Here is a 14,707-nt window from a genome sequence, read left to right as displayed (position 1 = left end):
AGAGGCAATTCCAGAGACTGAGGTCCCGAAAGGTGAAGGCATGGCCACCAATTGAAGTGACAGAAATACAAAATAACCTTGAACACAATTGGCACTCAAGATGCTCGGAGACAAGTGCACAGCGAGGTTGCCTAACCAGCAATCCGAGTGCAACGTGAAGAGGTGGCTGCAGATGCTCCTGAAATAAGACTGACCGCAATCAATTAATCGAAGGAAGGCCACACTCCAAGAGTATAAAGGACAACGTTTAATCTAGAAAATAATTCTTTAAACGTGCCAAGAAGCTTAAAAGGTTAGCCACCAGAACAAAAGCTTAAAACAAAATCTTGTGAGGTTTCCTCGTCCAATGTTAATGTTTGCACTGCCCGGTCTTCCCCTTGACGCTCTCTCGCTCACTCTCTTTCGCTTTCACTTGCTTCACCTTTTTCTTTTTCTCGCGATGTCCAGGCTGTTGGGTTAAAAAAAAAAAGAAGAAATTGCCACAAAATGAATGGAGACACAGATAGGCGTCCACTACACTGCCTGCAGACTGATATCACCCACAATTCCATCTACCATGTGACCCTTTGGTGCTGTTTTGTTATGAAGGTCTTGTGGCGCAGTGGGTTAGAGTCCCTGCCTCCGAGCCGGAAGATCCGGGGTCGAATCTCACCCCAGGACTTGCCGGCCAGGGAAGGTTTGTTCATGATGTGGTCAACCAAGTGCCAACCTGCGATTCCTTCCCACACCAGTAGGCGGCAGGAGTGGGAGAGACAGAAGTAGAAAACAAAACTAGGAACTACGGCGGGGTGGAGAGAGTCAGGGGTTCAGGTACAGCAATCGGGAGTGAGAGCGGGATCTCCCGCTGAAATCACCCCACGCTGCCAGGAATCCTGAGGGCAGGCATGACACTGGGAAGTTCCGAGGAACAAAGGGGCCTTGGTGTGTTTGTCCACAGATCTCTGAAGGCAGAAGGGCAGGTTAATAGGATGGTGAAAAAGGCACTTGCCTTAATCAATCGAGGCACAGATTACAAAAGGGAGGTCATGTTGGAGTTGTATAGAATATTGGTGAGGCCACAGCTGGATACAGTGCGCAATTCTGGTCACCACATTATAGGAAGGATGTGATTGCACTGGAGGGGGAGCAGAGGAGATTCACCAGGATGTTGCCTGGGATGGAACATTTAAGTTACGATGAGAGGTTGGCTTGGGTTGTTTTCAGAGAAGACCGAGGGGCGACCTGATCGAGGTGAACAAGGTTATGAGGGGCATGGACAGGGTGGATAGGGAGCAGCTGTTCCCCTCAGTTGAAGGGTCAGTTACGAGGGGGACACAAGTTCAAGATGAGGTTTCAGGGGGATTGGAGAAAAAACCTTTATGCCAAGAGAGTGGTGACGGTCTGGAACGCCCTGCCTGGGAGGGTGGGAGAGGCGGGTTGCCTCACATCCTTTAAAAAGTACCCGGATGAGCACTTGGCACGTTGTAATATTCAAGGCTATGGGCCAAGTGCTGGCAAATGGGATTAGGTGGGCAGCTCAGCTGTTTTTCACGTGCCGGTGCAGACTCGATGGGCCGAATGGCCTCTTCTGCGCTGTATTATTCTGTGGTTCTGTGAAAAGAGGGTCCGGAGAATCGAACCTTCGGTCTGTGATTCCACCAACTTAGTCTCATCTTTTCCAATCCTTTGATAAGTGGAACTTAAAACTCGGAACGATGGAGGGGTTGAGAGTCCCAAGTACAGAAAGTAATAAAAAAGTAAATAATTAAGCAGCCTAATGGAATGTTGCATTTATCTCAAGGGGGTGAACTATTTGCAATCTTTAGTAATGATTTGGAGGAAGGTACTAAAATAACAGGAGCCAAACTTTGATGATAAGTTAGGTAAGTTGCGACGAGGACACACAGGCTTAGCAAAGGTGACGTCGATAGGTTAAGGGGGTGGGCAGAAAATTGGCGGTAAACGTGGGAAAGTGTGAGCTTGCTATCTTCAGGGGACTAACTAGTGAAGCAAAATATTATTTCCATGGAGAGAGAGACTGCAAAATTCTGCGGTACAGAGGGACCTGGGAGTCCTTGTACATGAATCACAGAAAGTTGGCTCGGCGGTAATAGCAAGTCATTCGGAAGGCAAATGCAAGGGAGATAAGAGAGTAAAAGTAGGGAGGTCTTGCTCCAGCTGTATAGGGCCTTGGTTAGACCACACGAGTAGTGTTGACAAGTTTTGGTCTCCTGATTTAAGGAGGGATACACAATACTTGCAATACTTATATGAGCTGGTTTAGCTCACTTGCCTAGACAGCGGGTTTGTGCTGAGGAGCGAGGCCAGCAGTGTGGGTTCGATTCCCGTACCGGCTGAGGTTATTCATGAAGGCCCCGCCTTCTCAACCTCGCCCCCTTGCCTGAGGTGTGGTGACCCTCTGGTTGAATTACCACCAGTCAGCTCTCTCCCCTCAAAGCAGCCTGTGGTCACCTGGGACTATGGTGACGTTCACTTTTCACTTGTTGTGGAGGTGGATCAGAGAAGGTTGATGAGGCCGATTGTTGGGATGGAGGGGTTGTCTTTCGAGGTTTGGTGCTGTGCGTCACTGGAGTTTGTTGCCGCAGCTTGTGTGTTTACGGGGAGAGATTGGATAGAACATAGAACGTAGAACAAAGAAACTACAGCACAGAACAGCATGGGGCAGCACGGTAGCATGGTGGTTAGCATAAATGCTTCACAGCTCCAGGGTCCCAGGTTCGATTCCCGGCTGGGTCACTGTCTGTGCGGAGTCTGCACGTCCTCCCCCTGTGTGCGTGGGTTTCCTCCGGGTGCTCCGGTTTCCTCCCACAGTCCAAAGATGTGCGGGTTAGGTGGATTGGCCATGATCAATTGCCCGTAGTGTCCTAAAAAGTAAGGTTAAGGAGGGGGTTGTTGGGTTACGGGTATAGGGTGGATACGTGGGTTTGAGTAGGGTGATCATTGCTCGGCACAACATCGAGGGCCGAAGGGCCTGTTCTGTACTGTATTGTTCTATCTATCATCACAGGCCCTTCGGCCCACAATGCTGTGCCAAACCTAGGTTGTGTTATTTTCCGTGGAACAAAACAGGGTGATTTAATTGAGGTGGACAAAATGATGAGGGGACGAGAGGGCGGACAGGATAAAATTGTTCCCTTGGTGGAGAATTCTAGAAGCAGGGGACATAGATTGAAGATAAAAGTGGCAGAAGGTGCAGAGGGGACATGAGGCAGAACCTTTTAACGCAGAGGGTAGTGAGAGTCTGGAATTCGCTGCCCGAGTTGGTGGTGGAGGCAGAGACCCTAAACCCTTTTAAATGGTTCCTGGATCTGCACCTTAAACTACAGGGCTATGGACTGGGTGCAGGAAGGTGGGATTAGAAAGGGCACCTGGGTGTCCTCGGGCAGGCATGGACAGGATGGGCTGAATGGCCTCCTTCTGTGCTGTAACTTTTCTATGGTGTTATGATTAATGGTTGGAATTCTCTTTCCAGGGAGCAGTGAGAGTCGGATTGTCAAATACAGTCACGTCTGAGCCAGACAGACTTTTGGCCTCAAAGGGAATCAAGAGTTATCGGGCAGCAGTGGCGTGGAGCTAAGGCCATCATCCAATCAGCCATGAGTTTATTGAGTGGTGGAGGCGGCTCGAAGGGCCGAATGGCCTCCTCCTGTCCCTATTTCTTATGACGTTATCCTACAGTTAAAGAGCAGTGGGGGTCAGGATTTGATGGCCAAGGAAGGTGCGTTCATAACTCGGCAAAACAGGTCGAGTGTGTTGTTATGGGCCAGAGTTTAGAGAACCCCAAAGTGTATCATGGAGTTCACCTGACCCATAACGATTGCGGTATGGGGAGCACACGGCCCACTCTACAGGTACAGCAGAAATGGAAAAGTATTTTTCAAAGCAAAACAATGTTTATTCTATGAACTCAAGTTAACGTTTTCAAAACATACAGTGAACGTCTTAGCAACCATTAATTCAAATACAATCCCCAAAGAATACAACACTAAGTAATCCTTTAAGCTTTCCTTTTAACATCCATAAGACTTAAAACACCTTTTAACAGAAGCACATCAGGTTCCCATTCACTTCTGAGAACATTTATAATTCTGAATTCACCAAATGATCAAGAGATAGTCTTTTCATGGCAGAGAGAACAGAAGTACACCTGCTCTGTCTGGCTTCAGCTCCAACACTGAAAACGAAACTAAAACACACCCTGCAGCAAACAGCCTAAAACAAAAGTAAAAAGCTCACAGGCAGCCCAGCTCCACCAACACTCTGACATCACTGATGAACACCCATTTCTTAAAGGTACATTTCTTGAACACCCATTTCTTAAAGGTACTCTCACATGACACTCCATTTAAGGATGAACCTCGGAGATTGCCGTATTCCTTCACTGGAGCGTCAGCCTCGATTTCAGGTCTCTTGATGCAGACAGTGAATCGACAAATTTGTGACCCCAGCCGGGAGGACGTGTTACCCATCGATCCGCCACCGATCCCTCAGTTGATGTCCAGACGTTTCATACCCAGAATAATTGCTTATTAACAGGATGAGGATCATCCAAAAATAAACCTACCGTTTCTTCACTTTCACTGGCTGAAGAGCTGCTGCTACTGGAGCTGGAGCTGGTGCCATCTCCTCCCTGCTGGTAAAGAGAAACACGTTTGGAAACATTCTGAGGGTCCAGCCATCTCCAATCAACTGAAAGGGCGTTTTATTGAAGTTTTCCTCAATGTAATATGACCATAATAGACTGGGGCTGCGGCAGGTGGTGAGGGAACCAAGAGGGAACAACATGCTTGACCTCATCTTCACCAATCTGCCTGCTGCGGATGTATCTGTCCCTGACAGTATCGGTAGAAGTGACCACCGCACAGTCCTTCTGGAGACAAAGCCCCGTCTTCACATTGAGGATACCCACCATCGTGTTGTGTGGCATTGCCACCCTGCCAAATGGGATAGACTTCAAACAGATCTACCAACTCTGGACTGGGCATCCATGAGGCGCTGTGGGCCATCAGCAGCAGCAGAATTGTATTCAAGCACATTCTTCAACCTCATGGCCTGGCATCTCCCCCACTCTCCCGTCAATGGGTATCAGGGGGGAAACTCTCCGCTGGTTGGAGTCATATCCAGCATTAAGGAAGATGGTTGTGGTGGTCGGAGGTCAATCACCTCAGCTCCAGGACATCACTGCCTGAGTTCCTCAGGGTAGTGTCCTCGGCCCAACCATCTTCAGCTGCTTCATCAATGACCTCCCTTCCATCGTAAGGACAGAAGTGGGGATGTTTGCGGATGGCTGCACAATGTTCACACCATTCGCACCTCAGACACTGAAGCCGTCCATGTCCAAATGCAGCAAGACCTGGGCAATATCCAAGCTTGGGGCTGACAAGTGGCAAGTTACATTCACGCCATGCAAGTGTCAGAGAATGACTATCTCCTACAAGAGAGGATCTAACCATCATCTTTTAACATTCAATGGCATTACCATTGCATTACCATCAACATTCTGGAGGTTACCATTGATCAGAAACTGAACTGGACTAGCCATATTAATACTGTGGCTACCAGGGCAGGCTAAAGGCTAGGAATCCTACGATGAGTAACTCACCTCTTGACTCCCCAAAGCCTGTCCGCCATCTACAAGGCACAAGTCAGGAGTGTGATGGAAACCAACTCCCAATACTTCCAGCTGCACAGGGGCACCAGACAAGGATGCCCACTGTCCCCACTGCTGTTCGCACTAGCAATCGAACCGCTAGCAATCGCGCTCAGGGCAGCAAAAAATTGGAGGGGGATCCGAAGGGGAGGTAGAGAGCACAGAGTCTCACTCTATGCAGACGATCTGCTCCTCTACATCTCGGACCCACAAAGCAGCATGGACGGAATCATCGCGCTCCTGAAAGAGTTTGGAGCCTTCTCGGGCTACAAACTCAACATGAGCAAAAGCGAGATCTTCCCAGTACACCAGCAAGGGGGGGGGGGGGGGGGGGGGGGGGGGCGGCACTAAAGGGGCTGCCGTTCAAACAAGCCCGACATAAATTCCGCTACCTGGGGATCCAAATAGCCCATGACTGGAAAGGGATCCACAAATGGAACCTCACCAGCCTGGCGGAGGAAGTAAAAAAGAACCTGCAAAGATGGAACACACTCCCACTCTCCCTCGCAGGAAGAGTCCAGACGATCAAAATGAACGTATTGCCCAGGTTCCTCTTCCTGTTTAGATCCATTCCGATCTACATCCCCAAGGCCTTCTTCATAGCGCTGGACAAACTTATCATGGCGTTCGTATGGGGGGGTAAAAATGCTAGGATCCCAAAGAAGGTCCTACAGAAAACAAAATCCAGGGGGGGGCTAGCCCTCCCGAATTGACAATTCTACCACTGGGCGGCAACAGCCGAGCGAGTAAGGGGATGGATCCAGGAGCCAGAAGCTGAGTGGGTGCGTGCGGAGGAGGCCTCCTGCATGGGGACCTCCCTCCGGGCCCTCGCCACGGCAGCACTCCCATCCCCACCCAAAAAACACTCCAGCAGCCCAGTGGTGACAGCCACCCTCCAATCCTGGAACCAACTTGGCAGCAATTTGGCCTGTACAAAATGTCGGACAAGGCTCCCATCTGCAACAACCATAGGTTCAAACCAGCACTGACTGACGCCACCTTCAAAAGGTGGAGACAGGACGGGGGGACACTGACAGTCAGGGACCTATACACGGACGACAGGATCGCAACACTGGACGAACTGACAGAGAAATTTCAGCTAGCTGGGGGGAACGAGCTACGGTACCTGCAGCTCAAAAACTTCCTACGAAAGGAGACAAGGACGTACCCACAACCGCCACGACAGACACTACTGGAAGACCTACTGGACGCAAGTATCCTAGAGAAAGGGAACTGTAGTGACATGTATGGCCGACTGGTAGATAGGGACGACACCGTACTGGAGGCAACAAGAAGGAAATGGGAGGACGACCTGGGGATGGAGATAGGGTGGGGACTCTGGAGCGAAGCACTGCATAGGGTCAACTCCACCTCCACGTGCGCAAGGCTCAGCCTGACGCAACTAAAAGTGGTACATAGAGCCCACTTAACAAGAAACCGTATGAGTAGGTTCTTCCCGGAGGTGGAAGACAGATGTGAACGGTGCCAAAGAGGCCCGGCCAACCACGCCCACATGTTCTGGTCTTGCCCCAGACTTGTGGAGTACTGGACAGCCTTCTTCAAGGCTATGTCCAAAGTGGTGGGGGTGAGGGTGGAGCCATGCCCGATAGTGGCGGTCTTCGGGGTTTCAGACCAGCCAGATCTATTCCTGGGGAGGAGGGCAGACGCCCTTGCCTTTGCCTCCCTGATCGCCCGCCGTAGAATCCTGTTTGGCTGGCGGTCAGCAGCACCGCCCAGAGCTGCAGACTGGCTGGCCGACCTCTCGGATTCTCTCCAAATGGAGAAAATCAAATTCGCCATCCGAGGGTCGGACGACGGCTTCCACAGAACGTGGGAGCCATTCATGCAACTGTTCCGGGACCTGTTTGTGGCCAACGTACAAGAGGAAGAATAGTCGGGGGAAGGTAGCCGGCGGGGAGGGGGTCTACGGGCTCGTTACGGGGGTTTGATGGCTAGCTAAGGCCCAAAACCAAACTAAATAAATGCCAATAAACATGTTGGGGAATGTAAAATATGTATGCCGGCAAAGAGGGGGAGGCCACAGTTATTACTACGAAGATGCTCACCTGTAAATATATATGTTAATTTTTGCGTGTTTTTTTTTTCACTCTCTAACAATTTGTAATTTGTTCAATATAAAACATGAAAACTGAATAAAAAACATTTATAAAAAAAAGAGTGTGATGGAATACTCTCCACTTGCCTGGATGAGTGCAGCTCCAACAACACTCAAGAAACTCGATACTGATGTGTTACCTGTGCTGGTCTAACAGCGACTGCAACTGGATGCAGTAAAACGAGAAACAGGCTTCCGACACAGGAGATGGTCCAATGCTGTTTTATTGAACCTGTTGATTGCTGTATATAATCTGCTGTGGGTTGCCACTCTATTAACCTAACTGATAACCTCCTACTGGATTCACCAGACTAGCTCTCTACCACATGGTGATGATGTTCATTGGCCTGTGCACTGTGACTATCTCCCTAACCGTGTCCTGTGAGAGAGAGAGAGGCTTAATGCCCTGTGGGCTTTATAGTGGTGGTGTCCTGCCTGGTGATTGGTTGTTCTGTGTCGTGTGTGTTCATTGGTTATCCTGTGTGTCAATCACTGCCTGTCTGCATCTCATGATATACATGAGTGGATATTATGACAGATACCATCCAGGACAAAGCAGCCCGTTTGATTGTTTCCCCCTTCCACAAACATCCATTCCTTCCACCACCGACGCACAGTGGCAGCCGTGTGTACCATCTACAAGATGCCCTGCAGTAACTCACCAAGGTTCCTTAGATAACACCTTCCAAACCCATGACTGAGACCATCTAGAAGGACAAGGGCAGCAGATACCTGGGAACCCCACCACCTGGAGGTTCCTCTCCAAGTCACTCACTACCCTGACTTGGAAATATATCGGCCGTTCCTTCACTGTCGCTGGGGCAACATCCTGGAACACCCTCCTTAACAGCACAGAAGGCAACTCATCATCACCTTCTGAAGGGCAAGTAGAGATGGGCAATAAATGCTGGCCTAACCAACGGTGCCCAGATCTCAAACATTAATTTTTTTAAAAGTGCCAGATGATTTACTCCCAGCTTCATTTGTGCATGGAATCATAGAATCCCGACAGTGCCATTCGGCCCATCGAGTCTGCACTGACCCTCTGAAAGACCACCATACCTGGGCCCACTCCCCCCACACTAAGGGGCAATTTACCATGGCCAATCCACCTAACCTACACATCCGGGGGGAAACCGGAGCACCCGGCGGAAACCCACACAGACACAGTGGGAGGTCCTGTCACAATTGCACCCCCCCCCCCCCTCCCCCCACCCGCCCGCCAGTGATCTAACTGGGTTCCCGCCATGCAAGTCAGAAACCTCATTTTAATACATTAGCATCTAATATTCGGGCCTCCGCGCTCTAACGTCTGCCCGTGGAGGTGTGTCGTCAGCATGGTGCCCTGTACGGTCAGTTTCAAAATGAGAGGAGTTCGGAGGTTTGGATCCGGGGGGGGGGGGGCACTCAGCGTGGGAAGGGGGTTGGAAGCCAAGTTTTAAACTGATTCTTCCACACCTCCCGGCCTCCGCCTTCCCGGGGAGGCCCTGACACTGGGAAGGCGAATCCCGGGAGAGTGCGGGCGTCTGATCCTCTCAAATGTGGGGGGCAGGAGTGGCCGGCGGCCAGATCATTATCTCCAATGGTGAGGGCTGTGAGAAATGGACACTTCCTTTGTTGCTGAATTCGCTCAGCTTCAAGCCGATCAACATTCCTTCAGCCTGACAGCTAAGCCACTAACTCACCACTGATGTGTGAGATTGCGACTGAGTGGCGCTCAGCAGTTAACCCTTGGCACTCTGACCTTCTTAATCAGGGACCGCTATGGTTCCCCTGAATCATTGGCCACGTGGACAGGCACAAACATCCCCTTCGACAGTGAGCAAGGCTGCACAGAGTGCTCCGGCCTATTAGATGTGTGTGCTGGTGTGTCTTTACAGACACCCCCCTCATTGGCCATGTTGTGCGCAAGGCCTTTGAGTGAAGATTCATAGAATCCTGGTGCAGGAGGAGGCCATTCGGCCCTTCGAGTCTGCACCGGCCCTTGGAAAGAGCACCCTACTTAAGCCCACGCCTTCACCCTATCCCCGTAACCCAGTAACCCCTCCTAATCTTTTTTGGACACTAAGGGCAATTTATCACGGCCAATCCACCTAACCTGCACATCCTTGGACTGTGGGAGGAAACCGGAGCACCCGGAGGAAACCCACGCACACACGGGGAGGATGTGCAGACTCCGCACAGACAGTGACCCAAGCCGAGAATTGAACCTGGGACCCTGGAGCTGTGAAGCAACTGTGCTAACCACTATGCTACCGTGCTGCCCCAAGAGAACAAGACAATTGAGACAAATGCCCGTGCCCATCTTGAGCTCAGGATTCAGTCGGGTAGCAAAAGCTGTGTCACCTTGTGTGGTGAATGTAATATAGATGTATATATGATAATTCATACTGTCTTTGTAAGCGCAGTAGCGCCATCCTACCACTAGGGGGAGTATCGCTGGGAGCACTCAGGAACTTGTACTGGGCTGCACCCTAGGCTCCGCCCATGACTCCTCCCCCTAGTGCAGCTGTATAAATACCCGTGTCCAGAGTCAGCCTGAGTTCACTAAGAGTTCATCAACGGGTAACAGGCTGGCTCTGAAGTAAGTCGATTAAAGCCTAGATTCACATCAGAAACACGTGTCTGGTGAATTGATGGTTCCATCACCTTGGCCAAGCTGAGTGGGGCAGGGGGTGGTGTGGGGCCTTGTCCAGTCTGGGGGCCTGGTGAGGGCCAGTTCCTCAATGTGGTGACCAGCCCATTAATCACTGGCCCTAGAGACACGGACGCAAAATGTATTTGGGCAAAGGCTGAATTGTTGGAGGCTAAAGCGCACCTTTAGTTCGCTCTCTCTCTTTTTCATCGATTAGCGTGAGGGTGGGGATGGGGGTCCCTGAGGCTGAGTGTCACTGGAGGCTGAGGTCCAGGGTCTAGCGGCTGGGTTACGGAGCACACGTTGACAATGGCTGGGCTGAGTGACGGTGGGCCTGAACATGGCGCGGGACGTCCTCAGTGCGCAATAATTGAGTTGATTTACAGAGGTGGACGCGATCCACAGATGCCGAGTATCCGTGCCCACGCTGTGATCTTCTTCACCTTTCTAACCCTGCCCCAGCCTCCAGAGAGGAGTGGTTAGCACTGTTCCAGGTGCCAGGTTCGATTCCCGTCTGTGCGGAGTCTGCATGTCCTCCCCGTGTGTGCGTGGGTTTCCTCCCGGGTGCTCCGGTTTCCTCCCACAGTCCAAAGATGTGCAGGTTAGGTGGATTGGCCGTGATAAATTGCTCCTTAGTGTCCAAAAAGGTTACGGGGATAGGGTGGAGGTGTGGGCTTAAGTAGGGTGCTCTTTCCAAGGGCCAGTGCAGACCTGATGGGTCGAATGGCTCCTTCTGCCTAGATATTATGATTGTATAACCTGCACATCTTTGGGCTGTGGGAGGAAACCAGACCACCCGGAGGAAACCCACGCAGATGCGGGGAGAAAGTGCAGACTCCGCACAGACAGTGACCCAAGGCTGGAATCGAACCCATAAGATGTGGGAGCAGAATTAGGCCATTTGGCCCATCAGGCCTGCTCCGCCATTCGATCATGGTCGACATGTTCCTCATTCCGGGTCCCTGACGCTGTGAGGCAGCAGTGCCAAGCCATTGCGCCACCCTGCCGCTAGCCAGCGTTACCGCCACCATCGCCCATGTTGGGCTGGCGTCCCGGCTCGGTGCCCTCCTCCCTGTGAGACACACCTCTCCGTGGCATCGAGCGGCCTGTTGAGGGGGGGCCTCGGAGGATCTGGGGGCCTGACGTCTTTGAAACTGCGCGTACCGGTGGAGCAGGCGGAGGTGGCTGGGGGCGTCAGCTGCCGGCGTGACGGGCGCACTGAGGGCGTGTGAAACCCGAGAATATGGCGTCAAAACGCGACGTCAGCGCTGGAGGGCTACACGCCACTCCAGCATGGCGCCAAGTTGTGTATCCTCTGGAGAAAGAAAACAAAGAACAGGAAACCGTCGCCAGGGCAACAGACTATCCAACTAGTAGAATATTTCCCATACACAACAAGTCAATTCTACATTCTTTAAAATAAAGGAGTTGGTTTTGCGAACCAACGCACAATGGGGCCACATTATGGGTCAATGACCATCAACATAGGGGAGCGTTTGATGAGTCAGAGTTTAATCGGATTGATGCACTGAAGGAAAACCATCGCCCGGCCCAATGTTTACTCTGCACCCTCATTTAGGATAAAGGTGGATGACTCAGAAAGATTTAAAAAAATAGCTCATGAAGAAAGGCCGGTCAGCCACCCAACAGGGAAAGGCGTTGAATGGAATATTCCAACCTTTTCGTTCACCCCAGAAATGAACGATGTTTGTAATGTGGAATGTCGGAGAGGGTGGGACAGGCAATATTTAAGAAGCATTTCGATGAGCAGTTGAGATGCAGTGGAGTACAGGACCAAGTGCTGGGAAATGGGATTAGAATAGATAGGTGCTTGATGGCTAGTACAAACACGATGGGCCTCTCTCGATGCTGTAAAACTCGAGGACTTGGCGTTAATTAGCTTTGCCTCTGTTTCTGTTTCTTCCACCACGTGGACAGCCTGACCATCATCATACACAAGGGGTCATGAGGCAACACCAAAAGCACAGAAAGAGGCCACTCGGCCCATCGTGTCTGCACCGGTTGACCAACCAGCTCCCCAGCCTAATCCCACTTCACAGAGCTTGGGCCGCAGACCTGGAGGTAACGACACTCGAGGTGCGTATCCAGGCGAGGGTTCCTGCTTCTACCCGAGTTCCAGACACTCGCGCTCTCCGTGTGAAACCAAACTTGACTCATCTCCCCTCAAATCCTTCCACCATCGCTTTAAACTGTCAGTTTCAACAGCAACCCAAAACACACGAAGCCTGCAAAGTGGCCTATCAGCTCCAGGCACGGCCTTGAACTGTGAGAGAAACTTCCTTCAAATACCGTCAAACAAAATAATTCCCCACTTTCCCCCGTCTTTAACCTCTTCCCTTTGTTTGGGGTGAGGTGATAAATGAAGGAGAATATCAGAGGTCAAATCAAAAAACTTCAAAAGTGTTGTTGGAATTGGGTGAATAATTCAATGGAAGGTAAAGACTGCCTGTATTTAACTGTATACTCGCTGTGAGCACTGGCACTGTACACACGCAGTGAGCACTGGCACTGTATACTCGCAGTGCGCACTGGCACTGTATACACGCAGTGAGCACTGGCACTGTACATACGCAGTGAGCACTGGCACTGTATACTCGCAGTGCGCACTGGCACTGTATACACACAGTGAGCACTGGCACTGTATACACACAGTGAGCACTGGCACTGTATACGCGCAATGAGCACTGGCACTGTATACACACAGTGAGCACTGGCACTGTATACGCGCAGTGAGCACTGGCACTGTACACACGCAGTGAGCACTGGCACTGTATACACGCAGTGAGCACTGGCACTGTACACACGCAGTGAGCACTGGCACTGTATACTCGCAGTGCGCACTGGCACTGTATACACGCAGTGAGCACTGGCACTGTATACTCGCGGTGAGCACTGGCATTGTATACTCGCGGTGAGCACTGGCACTGTATACTCGCAGTGAGCACTGGCACTGTATACTCGCAGTGAGCACTGACCTTGTATACTCGCAGTGTGCACTGGCACTGTACACACGCAGTGAGCACTGGCACTGTATACGCGCAGTGAGCACTGGCACTGTACACTCACAGTGCGCACTGGCACTGTATACACGCAGTGAGCACTGGCACTGTATACTCGCAGTGAGCACTGGCATTGTATACTCGCGGTGAGCACTGGCACTGTATACTCGCGGTGAGCACTGGCACTGTACACACGCAGTGAGCACTGGCACTCTATACTCGCAGTGCGCACTGGCACTGTATACACGCAGTGAGCACTGGCACTGTATACTCGCGGTGAGCACTGGCATTGTATACTCGTGGTGAGCACTGGCACTGTATACTCACAGTGAGCACTGGCACTGTATACACACAGTGAGCACTGGCACTGTATACACGCAGTGAGCACTGGCACTGTATACTCGCAGTGAGCACTGGCACTGTATACTCGCAGTGAGCACTAGCACTGTATACTCGCAGTGAGCACTGGCACTGTATACACACAGTGAGCACTGGCACTGTATACACGCAGTGAGCACTGGCATTGTATACTCGCGGTGAGCACTGGCACTGTATACTCGCAGTGAGCACTGGCACTGCATACACACAGTGAGCACTGTCACTGTATACTCGCAGTGAGCACTGGCACTGTATACGCGCAGTGAGCACTGGCACTGTACACACGCAGTGAGCACTGGCACTGTATACGCGCAGTGAGCACTGGCATTGTATACTCGCGGTGAGCACTGGCACTGTATACTCGCGGTGAGCACTGGCACTGTATACTCGCAGTGAGCACTGACCTTGTATACTCGCAGTGAGCACTGGCACTGTATACACACAGTGAGCACTGGCACTGTATACACACAGTGAGCACTGGCACTGTATACTCGCAGTGAGCACTGGCACTGCATACACACAGTGAACACTGTCACGGTATACTCGCAGTGAGCACTGGCACTGTATACTGGCAGTGAGCACTGGCACTGTATACTGGCAGTGAGCACTGGCACTGTATACTCGCAGTGCGCACTGGCACTGGATACACACAGTGAGCACTGGCACTGTATACTCGCAGTGAGCACTGGCACTGCATGCACACAGTGAACACTGTCACGGTATACTCGCAGTGAGCACTGGCACTGTATACGCGCAGTGAGCACTGGCACTGTATACTGGCAGTGAGCACTGGCACTGTACACACGCAGTGAGCACTGGCACTGTATACTCTCAGTGCGCACTGGCACTGTATACACGCAGTGAGCACTGGCACTGTATACACACAGTGAGCACTGGCACTGTATACA

At 51.4% G+C, this 14,707-nt stretch overlaps 1 protein-coding gene across 4 annotated transcripts in view; it reads right to left on the bottom strand.

The window, feature by feature from the left end:
- Window positions 1-224: 224 nt before the first annotated feature.
- The window catches only part of LOC119957990 (cell wall protein IFF6-like), a 31,811-nt gene continuing 17,328 nt past the window's right edge, over window positions 225-14,707 (bottom strand). For 3 of the 4 annotated variants that reach the window (XM_038786238.1, XM_038786240.1, XM_038786241.1), the window contains 2 exons: window positions 4,565-4,633; window positions 225-448 (listed from right to left, as the gene is read on the bottom strand). In XM_038786238.1, coding sequence (XP_038642166.1) covers window positions 350-448; window positions 4,565-4,633 — 168 coding nt within the window. In that variant the 3' untranslated portion in view covers window positions 225-349. The remainder of the gene's footprint in view (window positions 449-4,564; window positions 4,634-14,707) is intronic. The other variant, XM_038786239.1, reaches the window with a different exon arrangement.

The sequence above is a fragment of the Scyliorhinus canicula genome, chromosome 27 (genome assembly GCF_902713615.1).
Source record: "Scyliorhinus canicula chromosome 27, sScyCan1.1, whole genome shotgun sequence".
NCBI lineage: Eukaryota > Metazoa > Chordata > Chondrichthyes > Carcharhiniformes > Scyliorhinidae > Scyliorhinus > Scyliorhinus canicula.
This window is presented reverse-complemented; position numbering and strand designations above follow the sequence as displayed.